The sequence below is a fragment of the Cibotium barometz genome, chromosome 9, assembly GCF_041138505.1.
Source record: "Cibotium barometz isolate CiBa-2024 chromosome 9, ASM4113850v1, whole genome shotgun sequence".
NCBI lineage: Eukaryota > Viridiplantae > Streptophyta > Polypodiopsida > Cyatheales > Cibotiaceae > Cibotium > Cibotium barometz.
The window spans coordinates 30,780,865-30,800,887 of NC_141054.1; the positions used below are offsets into that span (position 1 = coordinate 30,780,865).

The window sequence follows — 20,023 nt, forward strand, 5'->3', positions numbered from 1 at the left end:
GCAATTCGGAATTGGCCCGAATTGAGTTCGGTGCATGAAATCCACAGTTTTCTTGGATTATGCTCTTACTACCGCAGGTTCATTCGGCACTTTGCATGGATTGCTTCTCCTTTGCATGATTTGACAAAGAAGAAGGCCGTGTTCAAATGGACTAATGTAGAGAGAGATGCATTCCTCAAATTGAAAGATGCAACTACTCATGGTCCAGTGTTGATCGTTCCGGATTTGCAAAAGCCTTTTTGTGTGGAATGTGATGCATCTGGAAATTGCATAGGGGCTGTCCTTAATCAAGAGGGACATGCCGTGGCTTATGAGAGTCGTAGATTGCATGATGCAGAGCTATCTCTTAGCATGTATGAGAAAGAGCTCTTAGCTGTAATTCATGCACTTACTATATGGAAACATTACCTTCTTGGGACTGATTTCACTGTGAAGACAGATCACCAGAGTTTGAGATATTTTCTTACTCAAACTAAATTGTCAGAGAAGCATATAAGGATGGCCAATTTCCTCTCTATGTTTCATTTTCAGATCTTGCACACCCCGGAAAAGAAGAATGTAGTGGCCGATGCATTGTCACAAAAGCCGTATGTAGCAGCTATCTCGGTTGCCTCTCATGGGGACTTGTCTACCATGCGTGATTTGTATCATACGGATGCTGATTTTGCCGCTATTTGGGCTGATTTGATGGCTGGTCATGCACATTCCTCATATGTGATCAAAGAGGGTTATCTCATGAAAGGTAATTGCCTATGTGTGGTGTCTGACATGAGACAAAAGGTTTTGGATGAGTGCCATGCTCCTCCATATGCTAGTCATAGAGGCATAATGCCTACTACGCACATGATTGAGCGGTATTTCTTTTGGCCAGGTATGCGGAAGGACATAGAGGCACATGTACGTGCATGTATCACCTGTCAAAAGGTCAAATTTGATAGGCAAAAGGCACCAGGTTTGCTTCAGCCATTGCCTATTCCCACGCAGCCATGGGAAAGTATTACAATGGATTTCATTATGGACTTGCCACGTACCCAACAGGGTAATGATGCAATTTGGACAATTGTGGACAGGTTTAGCAAGCAAGCTCATTTCTTGCCGGTCAAAAAGACCATCAAAGCTGAGCATATAGTTAAAATATATCTTGCACAAGTGTGCAAACATCATGGAATGCCGAAGTCCATTGTGGGGGATAGAGATCCCAGGACTACAAGTCTCTTTTGGCGGGCCTTATTTGATAATATGGGCACCAAATTGGACTTCTCATCAGCTTATCACCCTCAAACGGATGGACAAAGTGAGGCTGCAAATTCAGCCGTGTTGGATCTCTTGAAATGTTATGTGGCGGATCAGAAGTCTTCTTGGGAGAAGTACTTACCGCTTGTGGAATTTGCATACAACAACACGGTGCATGCATCTACGAGAAAGGCCCCGTTTGAGATTGTTTATGGTAAGGTGGTTTTGCCACCCATCCTTCGCACAAAGGATGAGATATTTGCAGCTGATGAGTATGTAAGAGACTTGGATATTGCTTTTGCTCGGGTGCGGACAGCCATTGCAAGGTCACAAGACAAGCATAAAAAGGCTGCCGACAAGCATAGAAGGCAATTGGATGTTAAAGAGAATGATTGGGTATTGCTGAAATTTGAGAAAGCAAGACTTGCAAAGAGGCCTGGCAAAGAGGGTGCATATCCTAAGCTTGCAACCAGGTACTATGGACCTTTTCGAGTGATCGAGAAGATCAATGAAGTGGCTTTCATTTTGGCATTACCTAGTCATTGGCACATACACAATGCTTTTCATGTGAGTCTCCTTCGAAAGTATGTAGGGCCGGAGCCCAGTGAAATGGTCATTGAGGATCCACCACAAGTGGATGAGCTTGAGGAGATCTTGCAACCAGAGCAGATTGTGTATCACAAGGACGCAAGCTTGCTGCAGGCAAAGTTGTCAGGCGTTATCTTGTGAATTTTAAGAACTATCTTCCCATTGATGCTAAATGGGTAGATGAAGAGTTCTTCAAAGATTACCCGCATGTGCTTCAGACATATTTGGATGCATTTCAGTTGCCGACAACTGTTTAGAAGCGGGGGGAAATGTCACCATTTGGCCACCCGAATGGTTCACTCTTGCTTTCACACTATGTACATATTGGATTAGTGTCCATGGCTTATGGAATATGCCTATGCAGGTGATTGACACGTGTCATGCTGTATAGTTGGATATGATATTCCGCTGGGACTTGATGTTATCATGCCCGGAATATCTGAAGGACTTGGCTTTCCGTTGGGACTTGTGCCTTTGTGTACATGCCTGGAAACGCCTGGAGGACTTGGCTTTCCGCTGGGACTTGTGCCTTTGTGTACATGCCCGGAAACGCCTGGAGGATTGGCTTTCCACTGGGTCTGGTATTGCGTATACTTGCCTGGAAACGCCTGGTCTTATATGGTTTCATGAACGGAAATTGCTCATGCCAATGCTGCATTGCATAGCATCTTTATGTGCTTGCCTGCAAATGAAATTGCATGCTGTTTTCATGCCTGCATGACCTATGTGTAGTTCCGGGTAAGGGGACGCCCGCCCGTGAACCGTGCGTGTGAAACTGTCTGCTGACATGGTTGTGTGGCATGTGAACAGGTGGTAAGTATTTCCCGATCTAGGCTCGAATAGCCCTTAGGACTTAGCCAATATTTATAAGTGAATGCGTTCCCACTTCATTAAAGTTTGGGCGCCCAAAAGTCACTTATAAATTATGACCTCTTCCAAGTTCACACTCACTGAAGTCCCGAGGCGGACAAGACTCAATGTCCAGGACCTGATCCTCCCCTTTTACTCATAAATGGGCATCTCCCCCATGTCCCTTCACCTGATTGGACCCCAATTCACTTACTTATTAAGAGAAATTCGTGTTTTCTCTTCATGAGGATTTTTGGAGGCTGAAAACTCTGTTTTTCCACCATTTCTCTCCATTTCCAAGCTCTCCATAGCCATACCCAACTTGCTAGGGTGTTTTCCAAGCTTCCAAGAGTGTTTCCAAGTGCTAATCACTCTCCTACTCACTCCCAATGACTGAAATTCAGCAAAACAGCTCTCATTTTTGCTGTAATTTCTAGTCTTTTTGCTGAAAACCCTAATTTCAGCCTTCCTTTCTCAAGTTGAACCATAGGGGAAGCTTTCCCAAGGTTTCCTTCATCCTCTTGAAGACTTTTGTCGCGAAGGATTGCGGCAAATCGAAGATATCAACACTTCTAAAGCTTCCAACGCGAAGGCTTCCGCTTGCAACAACTTCTATGAAGACTGGTAAGGTAATTGGACAATGTATTGTCATTACTTACTCAGAAGAAGGGCAGGACTCCTTGTTTAGCCGCCCTGTGTAGTATTTCTCTTGTCCTATGTGCTCTTGAAGATGTTGCTACCTTGCTTGGTAGAACATAGAGCCAATGGTAGAGAATATGGGCACTGAAGTCGGGCCGAGCATCAAGGCAGCTCCTTGGTGATCTACATCGACATACCATTGTTTTCTAAATGCTGAATTTCATATGCATTGGCATGGAGGATTTGGCAATGGATGCCCGTGAAACTATGTATTGAATTTCTCCAATAGTAATACAATTTACTCAAGGGAGGGGTCGGCCGTTCCGGCTCATTGTGTGCCTCTTGTCAATTCAACAATTTACTTCTTGTATTTGAGCAAGTGTCCTTCAAATCTTAGTGTATTTAAGTGTATTGATTAGCATTGTGTTCAACCAAGTTACAGATACTCGCAGCAACTCCTGTGCACAGCCTGTACCAGGAGAGAAAACCTGCAGCCTGTCCGTACAGGGCTGTATGGTTGGTTTGCTCAGAGAACACAGCAGCCAGAAAGATCTGCAGTCGACTTGCTCTTCTCCTCTTGCTTTCCACGCTTCCCCACAAGGACACGTATGCTCCACGATTCTTCTTCCCAAAAAGAAGAGAGAGAGAGAGAGGAGAGAAGCACACACTCCAAAAGTGGAGTGGCCCCCTCCCCATAATAATCCTAGGGCTCCCCACTTTAATTATTATTAAAGTTCCCTAGGGGCCACTAAGGCCTAGGGGCAACTTTAATAAAACATTAAAATTCTAATGTTCTAGTCCCCCCTTCACACCTAGGGATGTCCACACATCATTAACTCTGTCGGGGCACCCCCCATGTGAATCATTCAATATTCTAACTCAGCAACTACCATGCCCACACTTGTGCTATTCCATTTTCACAGGGCCATGACATACCCCCCTCTTGAAAAATGGCAAGCATCCTCGATTGCATTCTGGTGATACAGCAAAATATCCAAAGTGAAATATGCATTATGGCAAGATCAGCGTCCCAATCTCTCTAAGCCATGCACATGTAACATCATTCACTGCAAAAGAATGGTATACCACTGTGAACCATACATATCCACAAAATCTCATGTGACTAGTACACATATATCATAGAAGTCTCATAAACAAATGTACTGTCAGCCTCAGTACCTTCGGGTGAGATAAAAACTGTACCAAGCGACCTCTAGATGTCATCTGAGCCTGTCTGTATCAAGGGAGTGGAGGTGCTACCCCCCTCTTGAGCATCAGGTAATGCTCCAGACCCATGCTCTGCTGAACCTGAATGAGCCACAACAAGAGTCGGCTCTAACTCAAAGGCATCGAGATAAAGCTGCAAAACCTAAGGTGAATATGTTAAGTCACCTTCCTCCATCCACTTCGCATCCATCGGTGAATAGTTCTTGAACTTCACAAGATAGCAACGGGAAACTTTACCTCGTACCTTTCTTTCCTTATGTGCCAGTATCTGCTCTGGAATCAGAACCTCATCAAGTTCCTCAACTTCCGGCTGAGCCTCATCTGATACATCCTCAGGCACATCCCCACGAAAAGGTCTAAGGAGACTCACATGAAAAGCATTGTGAATCCTCCAGTGATCTGGTAGCTTCAAACGATAGGCTACCTCACCAATCTTTTCCAATACCTGAAAAGGCCCATAATAACGCATGCTCAACTTAGGGAATAAACGCTCTTTACCCTTCATCTTCTTGAGTCTAGCCTTTTCAAAGCGCAAAAGAACCCAATCACCCAATGCAAACTGTACATCACGTCTATGACGGTCTTCGGCTTTCTTTTGCTTCTGCTGAGTTTTCTGGAGTGCCAACTTAACTCTCCGATAAGCTTCATCCAAACTCTCCACATACTGATCAGCCTCAAAGATCTTATCCTTTGTATGCAAAATGGGTGGTACCTTCTTCCCTCCTTCCACAATCTCAAAAGGCGCCTTGCCTGTCGAGGTATGTACAGTGTTGTTATATACAAACTCCACCAAAGGAAGATACTTTTCCCACTGTTGCTTGTGCTCTGACACATAACACTTGAGAAGATTCAATACTGTAGAGTTAGCCTCTTCTGACTGACCATCTGTCTGTGGGTGGATGAAATGACGATGAAAACTTGAGAGTTGTACCCATGTTGTCAAACAACCCTCTCCAGAACAAACTCGTCATCCGTGGATCACGGTCACTAATGATAGACGTAGGCAAGCCATGATACTTGAAGATGTTCGCCATGAACAACTTCACCATATGATCCACTTTGATCGTCTTACGCACAGGAATGAAATGTGCCTGCTTACTAAACCTGCATATGATAGTCCAGATGCCATCATTTCCCGTTTGTGTCCGTGGAAGATCAAATATAAAATCCATGGCAATGCTCTCCCAAGGTCTATCTGGAATAGGTAAAGGCTGTAATAGCCCTGGTGTCTTTTGACGGTCAAACTTTACCTTCTAACATACGATGCATTGCCTCACAAAGGCATCAACATCTCTTCTCAAGGTTGGCCAATAAAAGAAAGTCTCCACTGCTTTGACCGTGGTGTCAATACCTCGATGACCTGCATACGGTGGAGCATGACTTTCAATCATAACCTTGAGTCGCAATGACCTGGTAACACACAGTCTGCCATGCATCAATAAAAACCCATCTCTGAGAGTATAGAGCTCATGCCTCTGACCCTCAGACATCTGATCATACAACCTTTCAAAGTCCTCATCATGGGCATACTGCTCTTTCATTTCATCAAGCTCATGATGATAAGCAAGTGAAACTGCAGAGACCTGTGGCTTGCGTGACAAAGCATCTGCCACGACATTCTTTTTGCCTTCCACATGCACAATCTGGAAGTGAAACATTGACAAAAAGTTTGCCCAACGCATATGCTTCTCTGAAAGCTTAGTCTGCGTGAGGAAATAACGCAAGGTTTGATGATCTGTCTGTACAGTAAAATAGCCCCAAGCAAGTAGTGTTTCCATGTAAAAAGAGCGTGAATTACAGCCAGCATCTCTTTCTCATAAACCTGTAAATGCTTCTCGGCATCTTGCAATATTCTACTCTCATAGGCTATGACATGTCCCTCTTGCATGAGAACTGCACCAATGCTACTTCCACATGCATCACACTGGACAACAAAAGCCTTTCGGAGGTCCGGTAACACCAATACTGGGTCCGAAGTAAGCTTTTCTTTGAGCTTTTTGAATGCTGTAATTTCTTGATCAGCCCATCTAAACGGAGTTGCCTTCTTCGTCAAAGCATGAAGAGGCGAAGCAATTTCAGCAAAGTGCCGTATGTAACGCCTGTAATAGGAACACAATCCTAGAAAGCTGCGTACATCATGCACGGTCCTCAAAGCTGGCCAATTAAGTATTGCTTCCACCTTTGCTGGATCCATACGGACTCCATGCGCAGACACAATATGCCCCAAGAAATGTATCTCTTGCAAAAAGAACTTACTCTTCTTGCCATTAACAACCAGCCTATGGTTTCTGAGTTCTGCAAACACAATGGCCAAATGCCTTCTATGCTCTTCCTCAGTTTGTGAGTGCACAATCATATCCTCAAAGAATGTGCCCACAAACTCTCTATGAGGCCTGAAAATCCTGTCCATTAATCTGTTAAATGTGGCAGGCGCATTTGTCAAACCAAAGGGCATAACCAAGAACTCATACAACCCAAACGTGGTTCGGAATGCTGTCTTATGCACATCCTCGGGTCTAATGCGTATCTGATGATCATGCGCCAAGAACCATCCTTCTTCTGCACTAAGAGCACAGGTGAGCAAAAGGGTGATGAGCTAGGCTGTATCAACCCTTTATTTAGAACACCTGACTCATAATCTCTTCCTGTTGGGCTGCACTAACACGGTACGGCGGTCTATTCGGTGGAGTACTACCAAGAATCAGATCAATGGCATGATCTTCTGGCCTCTCAGGAGAAAGTTCTCCTGGCAATGACTCGGAAAAACAGTCTTGAAACCCACATAAGAAATCAGTCATGTCCTTATCTAACATAGACAAATTAGACTTAGACTCATCATCCTGTGCATCCTTTACATAAATCAAGTACGCGGAAAGATGCTTTTTCATTACTGATGAAATCGCCGAAGCGGATACAATAGGAATAGATTCCCCTTTGAGTTCTACATCCAATACATGTTCTTTCCCTCTATGAGTCAGAGGGATTTTCCTATTGTAAGTATCCACCACCGCATGTACCCTGTGGCACCATGGTATCCCCAACAAAACATCACAGCCATCAAGTGGCATGATAAAGAACTCTTCGCTGTCCACATAACCCTACAAATGAAGCCGAAGCTTCCCAATGATAGGAGTAACGGGTTCTGCATACCCTGGACAAGCCATATTAGCCTCATGTAACGGCCCCATCTCCTCTGCGCGAATCCCCAATCGGCCAGCCAAATCTGGTGAAATGAAGTTGACTCTAGCACCTGTGTCAAAGAAGATCAAAGCATTCTGATCTCACTTTGCCCCATGCCCTGCACAACTCTGTTGCTTCACCACCTGGCTGTTCCCCCACAAGATCAGGAACTAAGCCTGCAGAAGGTTTTGGTTTCTTTGACTTGGGCTCTCCTTTATTGTCAGAGTCCTTTTGGGACTTTCTTTTGGGACAATTAAATGACATATGCCCCTCTTCAGTACAGTAAAAACATTTACGAGCATCTCTCAAAGCCTGTCTTTCCTCAGAAGTCCTCTTGGGCATTGGCAACTTCTTATACTTCGTCTCTGAAGACCCTTTAGCGTCACGAGAAGCATGCCCAGATTTTTCAGCTTTCTTGCTCATGTTCTTACTACCTTTAAACCCAAATGATCCACCAGTGAGTAACGCATTAGCTGTCATAGCATTTTCAATCATCTGTGACATGTTCGTTACTCTTGTCTTGATACAATAATCTCGCACCTCTTTGGGCAGCCCACAACAATACTTCTCTACCTGCTCAGATAATGGCACCGCACGATAAGAAGTCACTGGGAGTAAAGCTTCCCAAAACTTCTTGTTATAATCCTCCAAATTCTCACACTTTGAAGCATCCAATTTGTGCCATGCGGTCATAACATCCACCTCAAATGTAGATGTGAGCCATACGGAAGAGAAAACTTGTTTAAATTGGACCCATGTGGTGGGTGCTATGCCCTGCAAAAGAAGAGTAGACCACCACTGCAAAGCATTGCCCTTAAGAAAAGTGGCAGCTTTCCTCACCTTAGAGGACTCTGTGTAATTTCCACCAGAAAAAGCAACATCAAACTGCTGTAAAAAAGTTAAGTGCTTTAAGTTTATCTTTGGCTCCACTGAATGTATCAAACTTCACTGCAGCTCCCCCTTCCTTGTAATCCTTCACCTTCCCCATAGGCCTTAGATTATCATATGGAAGTGGTTTCGCAAGATTGCTGCCCCCAACATTCATGCCCATCATTGGGTCAATATTTCCCATTCCCACACCAGGCATACCATACATTCCAGCCATGTTTCCAAACATTCCATTATGCATACCTGGTTGCATACCACCAAACATATTGCCTTGCATCCCAGGTTGCATGCCTCCAAACATATTTCCTTGCATACCAGACTGCATACCACCATATATATTCCCCTGCATACCAGGCTGAAAATTAGCTCCAAAAGCCCCGTGCATACCCATGCCTCCCTAAGGGTAACCCCCAGTCATAGATTGGAACACCGTCTGACGGCCCACAATACCTCTTAGCACAGAGGATCCACGCACACAGATCTGTGTCTCAAAGCAACACATTGTCCCTGCCTCTGATCAGCCAAGACCACTAAGCAGGGCAGCCATGAGCATATATCTGGCATAACTCAAGCACATGATTCAACATCTCAGCTCATACATACATGTACTGTTCAACCTCTATCTCCACCCTTGTCAATTTGCCATACCCCTCCTCTCACAAGGGGCCAGATAGCTCAAATCTGCAGCAGACGTAAAGCAGTAGAAAGAGAGATAGATGAACAGATGCGAAGCTTACCAAAATCAGCCCGTGAATCTGCACTCGAGGAAACAATGGTACCAATCTGTACTTGCAGGCACTTGTTTCCACAACCCTGCTTCACACGTGTGTATGTACTTGTCTGTACCCTCCTCCTTGTGTCCACCTCAGTGCTGTACCTGTCTGTACAGTCCTGAAAAACAGCACTGTTCCAGTCTGTACTTCCTCGGAATACGTGCCAGAAGCTGTCCTTGCATATGCCGCCAACAGCCAGTATCTGTACACGCCTGTACCTGCGCAGTCAGCCTGTACCAGTTCTGTCCAGCGCCGCCAGCAGCAGTACTGTCCAGCGCCTGTTTCTGTCATGTCCGTACAGCTGTCCGTACAGTCGTACCTGCAACAAAATCTGCAGCAGCCTGTCCAGAACCTGTGCGTAGCCTGTCCAGCAGAGATACTCGCAGCAACTCCTGTGCGCAGCCTTTACCAGGAGAGAAAATCTGCAGCCTATCCGTACAAGGCTGTACGAAGGTTTGCTCAGAGAACACAGCAGCCAAAAAGATCTGCAGCCGACTTGCTCTTCTCCTCTTTCCACGCTTCCCCACAAGGGCACGTATGCTCCACGATTCTTCCCAAAAAGGAGAGAGAGAGAGAAGAGAGAAGCACACACTCCAAAAGTGGAGTGGCCCCCTCCCCATAATAATCCTAGGGCCCCCCACTTTAATTATTATTAAAGTTCCCTAGGGGCCACTAAGGCCTAGGGGCAACTTTAATAAAACATTAAAATTCTAATGTTCTAGTCGCCCCTTCACACCTAGGGATGTCCACACATCATTAACTCTGTCCGGGCACCCCCCATGTGAATCATTCAATATTCTGACTCAGCAACCACCATGCCCACACTTGTGCTGTTCCATTTTCACAGGGCCATGACAGGATTTCATCAGTCGTGGGCACCTGTTTGCTGGCCGACTGCATTTCATCAGTCGTGGGCACCTGTTTGCTGGCCGACTGCATTTATGCAGTCGTGGGACTTTTTCATCAGTCGCGGGCACTCTTTCTGCTGGCCGACTGCCCTCTCAGGGATGTATATATAGCCCCTCAGCCCCCACCACTTCCTCATTCAGTTTTTCCGGGATCTTGTGTATAGAGAAGAGTTTACACACCTCTCTCTCTGTGTTTCTTGTGCTGTTTATTTTCTGCAGTCTACTTGCTCTTGTCTACCCAAGTTTGGTTATCATTTCCGCTGCATATTCTGACAGCATCAGCCCCCAGTAAATGGTATGCCACTCTCCAAAATATCAAGCATGGGGCTAATGAATATAGCCAAGAGGTCTCCCTCAACTACGTCACGTGGAAAGGCAGCTCAATGGTGGTGGAGCATGAACTAGATCTGGAGCTGATGAGGGATCGTGGCCGAAGTCTGGGGTTCGAGGTCGTCGGGCACGCTGGAAAGCGGAGGCCCGGTCTGTGGTAACTCCTCTCGGGTGAGGTGGGTCTGGAGCAGCTCGAGGTGGGTCCACAAGATCCACTGTATCGGTGTCCTCCACCTCCTAGGTCTGAAAGAAACCGGTGATGGTTAGCTAGCCAGGGAGGGGGCGGGGTGGCTGGGACCAAAGCTCTCTCAAGAAAGTGTCCCTATGTCTGCGGAGCTCAAGTAGGAAGAGGCCTAGACAACACTGGTTTGGGAAGTCAATGATCGTGGAGAGTGGACCAAATCCCTCACGAATCAGGCAGTGGAACCTCCCGCGGATCTCACAGTATGCTGGGCAGCGGTATATGTAATGCTCCTATGTCTCAACCTCCGGCATAATTGACATATCCTCTCCTCTATGGGTCTCCGTAGCCACTATGAAGACGCGCTCAGCTCTACCTGTCTCCACTCTGATGCGGTGGGATGACTAGCCGATCGCAATCCGCATGGCATGGGACATGTGAACACTTTGGTAGCCCGACTACTGGATGAATCCATCCTCAATGAGCGTGAGGAAGTGATCTCTGTAGAAGTGCATCTTCATTGGGAGCTCCGGAGGTGTGATCCATGTGCAATGGGTGTAGAGGTTGAGAAGATCTAACCGGATAACCCAGTTGGTATCCTCATGAGAGAATTGGAGAAAAGGGGAGTCCAAACTATCAGAAGGGGTGTTAGGCGGTCCATGTGCCCATATACTGAGAACCAAGTGGAAACTAAGGCATATCATACTCTAGAGTGGCCCTTCAGTGCTAGGTGTGTCCAGGACTCCAGGGCAAGCCTCGTCACTATGTTCTTTTGCATCACGTGGTGCTAGTGAGCCCAAATCACCTTAAGTATGAAGACTATTCCTCATAACACCACCTTCGCTCTGAAGGGGGGTTTGTTGGGTGTCTCGGAGTCTCTATGTGTGTATCCATCATCTACGTGTACCCCTGTTTATGTCTACGTATATCTGTGTGTGCACACTCACTTATGTAAGTGAGTGAGTATATGCTTCTAAAAAACCACTTATAGCCACTAGAGTGTTTGTGTGTAAGGAATGATGTCATTAGTTTAGCCAAGTGTCATTGCCCCATGAATAGAGTGTTGAGAAAGACAAGGCATTCCAGAATGCCTATAAAAGCATTGTACCTTGTAAACTTTAAAATGTGCCCAGTGCAATCATTGTCCCTCTCTTCAGTTTGTTACATCTTTCTCTTAACTATACACATCACCATGTATCACTTTGAGCCTCCATAGCTGCTGGTCTGCTAACCCTAGGCCCATTGCACTGTCCCTCTCTTCAGTTTGTTACATCTAACTTTCTCTTTACTATACACATCACCATGTATCACTTCGAGCCTCCATAGCTGCTGGTTTGCTAACCCTAGGCCCCACATTGATGGTGGATTCATCATCTTTTTACGATGGACCGAGAGTTTAACACTTGGGACAATGTTGCATGCACACATCTCCAAACCTCTACCATTGCCTCTAACAAGGTTCCCACGCTCCCATCGACCCCATTGAATCCCACGGATGGCATAAGCCTCACACATTTTGGAACTTGGCGGGCACAATGCAATGAGACCATAGACGGCATGGTCACTCCTCTATTGGAAACCATCTGTTCCATTTGGATTGACATTATCCACACCCTATAGACTAGCAAAGACTACAAGAAGATTCAACGATTATGTACTTGTGACGAGCATCCACGACGACGATGGTATGTTCTCACATAGCAGGCTCCCAATGTACTTTTTCTACTCCCCCCACAGATGTAGTCTCTCTCCAAGAGTGGTAAGAGCCTAAAACATATTTAACCCAGTTAATGTCCAATTATTGTGGTGCATTGACAGAGAGAAGAGAGGAGAGATATTCATATAACCAAACACTCAATTGGGTCCCAAAATCCAGTGTAGCGCCCCACTTTTTGGAAATTTTGTTTTATTATTAAATTGAAAAGTGTACAAGGCAAATCTAAATCCTTGACCTAAAGATATCTCCTTCCTTTCTTGGATGAGCTTTGGCCTTGGCACCCAAACTAAATAGTAGCCAGCCTTGCTGCTCTGAATGGGTCTTTGGAATAACCTGCATACTTGAAATACTCTGTTTTGCAATGGTATGTAGCAAAACGCTTTTCTCCTATGCTAAAGTGGAGTGTTGTTGTCTTAGACTTGATGCCACCTCAATGCTCCTGTGATGCTCTGCTTACCTATTTCGAGGGGAATGGAAGAGCTTATTCATAGGGCACAACTGCTCCATGTGATGATCGGCCTGCTTGACCATCCAGTGGGTTGGCCAACATGCCCGACCACCTATCCGACATACCAGGCCTATTTAGATGTGTCTTGTGTTGCCAAAACGTCTATACAAACACCACTTCAAGTGGGTTACAAAACTCTGTGGAGTTTGCACACATACAATTGACTAGACTTAACCCCAGCCTACCATGATAATGACATGGTTGCAGAAGCTGATCGTGATGAACACTAAGCACATAGAGATTAACGCTAATCAAATCTGCAAAGAAGATCATGTAGATCTACACTACCCTATATTGCCAAACCATGAATCTATACAATGATTCTCACAGATCTACACTAAGCTCTGACCTGAATGCTGATTCTGTTGTCCTCTGAGAAACGATTAGGAGAACTGCCTTCCAAAGGTTCTTGATACTCTGCCCACAGCCAAAGGGATCGGACACTACAAACTCTAGATCACATCTGCTGCTGCTCCACCACAAATGACCCTCAACCTGCCTATTTATAGATATTGAAGGCTAATAGGCTACTAAGGTTGGCTGGTCGGCCAACTGTGCCAACTGGCCATATGATCTGCAAGACGACAGGCGTTTGGAGAGCTTGAAGTTGATCTGCAGCCAGAGTATAAGGGACAGCCACCTACAGTAGATCTAGGGCTGAGATCAAGGGAGATCACCTTCTGATTGCTTTCTGTATTTTCGAAACATTTTGTACTTCAGTTCATTATACAGAATATACGAATTAGGGTTGAGTCTACTCTATGCGTGCTTGAAATCTGAATGTTTTCCTCTGCTCTCCTCTCTCTCAAAACTCTTGCTCAGCACAAGTGGTCATACAGGAGAGCCCCCCAATCTTAGTATTCCTACCTCTGCTCTCCTCTCTCTCAAAACTCTTGCTCAGCACAAGTGGTCATACAGGAGAGCCCCCCAATCTTAGTATTCCTACCTCTTTGGAGGGCCTCCAGGCAGAAGCCCATCACTGCAAGCTATTCACCTCCACTGAATGCAAACAAACATTTGCAGATTAGAGCACATAACAGTATTGAAGTTGGGTTTGCTCCACTTTTCAACAAATGTGTTGAAGCTGATTGACACACTTTCGGATGTAAGAACTTGAAGAAAAGGGGTAGAATGGCAAGAGAACAGTACCTCAATAGAGACAATTACAATGATACGCTCATTTGATCCGGTGATGGGCTCTGTGACTTTGATCCTCACGCCTATCTCTTCCTGCAAACTGCAGATGATACTGCCACCCCTGCCAATGAGACCCCCAATCTTTTCATTGGGGCATAAAATGCGGAATATTAGCTCATCGTTAACAGCTTTAGCTGGCCGTCCCACATCAGTTACCCCACTCTGCAAACCATGGGAGTAACCTGAGTTGCCTGTTTCAATATCTGGAAAGGACAAAGAATGTCTCCGGTAATGCAAATCCACATTTCTACGAGCATTCAAACTTCTGGGAGCAACATCCACATCTTCCGGGGAGAATGCCCCACTAACTGGAGCACGAGGCAGACCTATAGAAGAGAACTGTATTTGTTCATGTGCTGGGTTCTCGTGGAGGCGCTTAGCTACGACATGGACAGCTTTCTTCACTGCAATTGCATCTCCAACAATCTGCACAAAAGATCCACAAACACAAAAACCCTTAAGATGCAATCTCTCAAAATGATCAGGCATGAGTTTACATACACACATGCACGCATGCAAATGCATGTTCCATCAATACTTCACACTCAGAAGCCGTTACCTGTAGTATCTCATCAAATGGTAGTGAACACAGTGCAAGCTGATCCCGAGGTAGAATGCGAATACGTGCCTTCGTTTCTTCACGCATTTTCTCTATGACTTTTCCCCCCTTTCCAAGCAAGCACCCAACTTGACTGTTCGGCACTAACAAGCGTGTCACAATGACTTGCGAAGGGTCTTCCTCTATCCCTTCTTTGAGGTCACCACCGTCAACAATATGCGCATGAACCTTCAAAAGTGCCTCCTGGGCAGGCGAGAGAACTTCTTTGAGGCTACTACTGTTACGTTCCACCCCCGCATCATCTGCATGAGTGTCATCTCTGTCACCACCATTACGCCGGTCCCCATCAAAGGAGGAGATGAATATCACCCTATCATCTGAACCTTCGGCTGCATCCGCAATCATAATCCTTGCACCCGTCTCTTGCCTCAAGCTCTTGATGATGATGCCACCTTTCCCAATCACACACCCAGCCCTAGATTCCGGACATATGATTCGGAAAACTGTCTCGCCGTGTGTTGCCGTCTTCGGCCCAGATGGTGGTGTCAAGGGTCCACTACTTCGCAAGTCTTCTGGCACGTGCCGCTTCGGCCTGCCATTAAAGTCTTCATAGTCACGATCATGATACAAGAAGCTTCGCTTTCCTCTGAATCTAGGGTATGGACCTTCCATGGTGCACTGTGTTTAGTGAGACAGAAAGAAAAGAGCTTGGATAAATAGAGTTATAACAGAAAATTTATTATTTTGAGCATAACGAAAATTATTCTTATTTCAAAAATGAGAGAGAAAGCAAAGGAAGATCCAGTGGTGGATATAATTACGTAACATATACCTTGGAGTCACTTACACTGGCTCGATGTTCAACATGCACCCTGCAGCCCAAGCTAGACTGACGGCATAGCCTTCCTTGAGAGAGTGTGTTTTCATACATACTTCCAAGAACCTAGCACTAAGGGATGGCTCTATGATGTATGGAGCCCCCTTCTGAGGTCGGACCTCAGTGAGGAGGGTTGACAGGCCTCAGTTCATAATGTTTTCCCACATGATCCGGAGCAAACTGTCACTACTACACCCTATCATCTTGGCAAAGTTCAGGGCTGCCCCGAAAACGGTGATATAAATACATCGCCTCCACACCCTGGACAGCCACAGGTTACCAAGGCTTGCTTGGGAATCCTCCCGACAGTTAGCAAAGCAGAGACGTGATCAGGTATGGTATGCTAGGGTCACTAGTTGGTTTCTCACACAGGGACTCCAGTTTAGACCCCCTTTCTCTGCCTCACCCATTAGGATACTAATTGGATCATCTTAGCCTACACACCCACACCATAGTTGCAAGCATTCTTTGCATTCGTGCATTCGCATTCGAGAATGCCGAGTTTGCAAAAGAATGCATTGAGGGTGGATGCATTCGCATTCGTGGCAGGTTAAAAAAATAATTTTTTTGGGCATAAATAGAATGTTCAAAGTCAATGCTTGAAAACACAATGAAAAACTTGAAAGCTTGAAACTTGAAATTGCAGGTCAAGTTTGCAAAGGGATGCAAACTGCAAACGTTTGCAAACGTTTGCAACACCATGCATTCGCGAATGTTTGCAACTATGACCCACACCGCATGGCTTGCCCCAGACCGCCCCCAACCAGCTACCCACGAAGATGCAGAGATCACTTCTTGAGAATCATAGTTGGATGGATTCATCCAGAGGCCAGGATACGTGCACAAGCACATGTCACAGGCCATGCAGATTGCAATTGAACAGATTTAGGCCTCATCCCACCACCTTAGAGTGGAGACAGGGACAGCAGAGGGCACTGCCAGAAACGAGAATATGTCGACTCTGCACAACACATGTCGAGATGGAGGAGCACTACATATGCACATGCCCAGTATTTTATGAGATCCCAAGGAGATGTCATTGCCTCTTCCGAGAGGCCATTGTCCAATATCATTGCCCGATCAGCACTGCATAGGACTTCACCTCAGAGAGCTCAGCCAGCACTAAGAATCGCTCTTCAAAGAAAGCAGAGCCTCACAGCAGACCATCAAAAGCTTCTTCCAATCTCAGGATGGCAGCACAGGGAGCGATCCAGAGAGGTACCTGTGCCCACAAATCCACCCCAGAGGTCTAGCTGCCCCCATGTCCCACCTCCACCCTACTGGAGTCACCCTGGACCATGCCCACACTGGCTACAGCGCACTCCACGTCCACAGGTCCCAGGACATGACATCTCTCCACAAGGCAGCTCCAGATTGGGGAGATTCTTCACCGATATAGAGTACTAAGGGTGAACTTGGCGAGTCTTTCGACAGTCATAGACTTACCTATGCTAGATATTCTGGATGGATGAGGATGACAATATCACACCCACATGAGCCCTCCTAGTTTTTTTCATGGCCCAGTACCACATGGAAATCTTGTACCACTTTTGGTCTCATAGACCCATTGGGTCTTTTGAAGATGTTCCATGTAAAACTCTCTCTCTCTCTCTCATTTACACATCCACACGTGTGTGTTTGTGTGTGTACAAGAATTGGAAAAAACGAAGTATCATTCCTACACACATTATGTATACAACAAAGTATCATTCCTACACACATTATGTATACATACATACATACATACAATGTATGTATAAACCATTCATCACATATCATTTCATAGGTTTAACCTTTTGCTTGATACCAAGATCCATTAAAAATTGGAGCTGTAGCATCCGAGGCTGCATCAATCGTGGATACGCGACCAATACTCTCTCTCTCTCTCTCTCTCTCTCTCTCTCTCTCTCTCTCTCTCTCTCTAGAATACCCTAGACCCAAAACCCAAAACATAAAATCTTAAAACCTAAACCCTACATCCTAACTCTAAACCCTACGTCCTAAACCTTAAAACATAGAGACTAGACTGAAAATCCAAAATCCTACACCTAAACCCTAAAATCTTAAAACACTGCTTTTGTGAAAAAAAATGCATAAAACATTACTTACATTTTACTCTAAATCCAAAAACGTCCAATTAAAAAAAGAATTACAAAAGAGAAGAAACTATATTCTAGAGAGAGAGAGAGAGAGAGCCATCTGCATTGGACAGTGTTGATATGAATATAATAAACGAGAACTTATAACACTGATTATTGAATACTTCTTCAGCCAGAGCAAGGGAACTCTTTTTTTTTATATATATACTGATAATTGAATACCTCTTCAGCCAGACCTAGAAGACGGCATGAAAAAAACAGAGAGCAAAACGAAGAAAGAAAAAACAAAAGCAAAAAGGCAAAGGCCAAAGCTGTAAAGGAGAGGGCTTGCTTACACATGCAGGATAGCCATGGCCTGAACAGAACGAAGAAAAACTTGCAAGCAAAAGAGCTACCTGAGATACAGCGATGGGGGCAAACCTATGGCTTTCTGGCTTCTTCTCCTGGTTCGCTCTTCTTCTTCTTCTTCTTCTTCTTCTTCAGCTCTGATGCATAGGGATCTTTGGTTAAACATTGGAGTGCATAAAATTTAAATTCTAAGTTGCACTAGTAAGTAGTAAGGTCCTTTTTTGTAACGACCGGTGCGGATTGTCCATCTCCCGATCCAACGGCTCACCTTGCATGCACAAATGTGGTCTCTCTCCCTCTCTCTCTTTAATATTTGATACGAGTACACTTGCATGCACAAATGTGGTCTCTCTCTCTCTCTCTCTCTCTCTCTCTCTCACCTTGCATGCACAAATGTGGTCTCTCTCTCTCTCTCTCTCCTTAATATTTGATACGAGTACACTTGTCCGGCCCAAACCCTCCATGGGCAGTCAATGCCCTCTCTAGAGGACACACCATCCTAAAGTCTGATGGCTTGTACCCAACACTAGATTCAATTTACACTAGAAATAGCTAATCCATAAGCAAGATTGCCTATCGATGGTTTATGTCCATTTATGTTTGTATAGCAAGCATGTAAAGCTCCAACCTCTAAGTTTCAGAATTCGTGACATCAGTCAAGTTATGTGGCACTTGGGCAATTTTGTAAGTGAAGAGAGTTTCACACAAGCAATGAGAGAGAACCTGCCTCATTCATTTTCGTCAATTCATGATCAAAAAACACAAAGATCATTCCTTTCTGTCAATTCACGATCATTGATTGTTTCCTCTTTCTAATTTCCTTTCACATACTCTTACTATCTTCCCATACAAACAATGGGCTTCACCAAGATTTCTTTTATTCTATCCTATTCAAAAGGACATTCAAGTGGACAATACACCTCTCTCTCTCTCTCTCTCTCTCTCTCTCTCTCTCTCTCTCTCTCTCTCTCTCTCTCTCTCTCTCTCTCTCTCTCTACCACCCATCGTGGGGTAGAAATGACTAGTGGGATTGCCCTTGGGATGACATGAACCCACCTGGGTTCATGTCTCTCCATCGATTGGTCTCTCTAGATCAATAAAGTCGACGTTAAGCGGCTTCGTCTCTCTCTCTCTCTCTCTCTCTCTCTCTCTCTCTCTCTCTCTCTGTGGGTTAAGGACAAGTGCCCTAGGGTCACTATATTTGCCAGCCTACATGGCGAAAGGGCCAACTAGGGAAGCAGTTTTTGAGTGCCATGTGTACACTAGGACTTTGCCACTTTGCATAATCTAGAAGAAACAATTGACAAAGGGAGAGCAATGAAGAAGGTGTTATACAGTCAAGGGTTCACATGTGTGTGGTTGGGTGATTTTAATGAGAGAGCCCTCTCTGTATTTTGGTCGGCTTTACAGAAGAGTCAAAATCTTTACTCCTTTTAGTTTTCTATTGTCTTCAATGTTATTTACTATTCAACAATAATTACAACACTAAGAAATTACCCTTATACATTTTTCCACAAACCTCTACATTCATTAAACACTTGTGTAGGTGCTTATTCTACATTCATTAAAACACGTATGTTGGTGCCATTAAACACCTATATAGGGGTTTATCTATGTTCTTAGTTTCCACGTGCCCGTACCAACCTTATGTGTTCTATGTTTCCTTCCACCACTATCATACTCACCCTTTTGTTGTGTCGCCTCACATTCAACTTGCTTTTCGACCTTCAATACTCTATGTAAGATTTAGGAGTTAAGGAGGATTAAACCAGAATCAAATCCATGATTTGATAATAGAGATGATTTAGAGAGTTAATAAGGTAAACATAAGAAGAGGACACTCGTTCCGTTGTATGAATGATAGCAATATATAGGGTTCTAAGATCCACCCATCTCAAAGACTTGCCGCCACTCTAGAAGAA

General features: G+C 44.9%; 1 protein-coding gene across 11 annotated transcripts in view; it reads right to left on the reverse strand.

Annotated features, from left to right (window-relative positions):
- The window catches only part of LOC147635451 (RNA-binding KH domain-containing protein RCF3-like), a 36,174-nt gene extending 17,871 nt beyond the window's left edge, over positions 1–18,303 (reverse strand). For 5 of the 11 annotated variants that reach the window (XR_015266653.1, XR_015266654.1, XR_015266655.1 and 2 more), the window contains exons 1-3: positions 18,174–18,291; positions 14,778–15,442; positions 14,171–14,644 (exon numbers count right to left, since the gene is read on the reverse strand). Coding sequence is in view for 8 of the 11 variants with exons in the window: in XM_086802729.1 (XP_086658855.1) it covers positions 14,171–14,644; positions 14,778–15,442; positions 18,174–18,267 (1,233 nt within the window). In the remaining 3 variants the exon portion in view is untranslated. Of the gene's footprint in view, positions 1–14,170; positions 14,645–14,777; positions 15,456–18,148 lie in introns of all 11 variants that reach the window. The other 6 variants (XM_086802726.1, XM_086802732.1, XM_086802725.1 and 3 more) reach the window with 6 other exon arrangements.
- Positions 18,304–20,023: the final 1,720 nt, after the last annotated feature.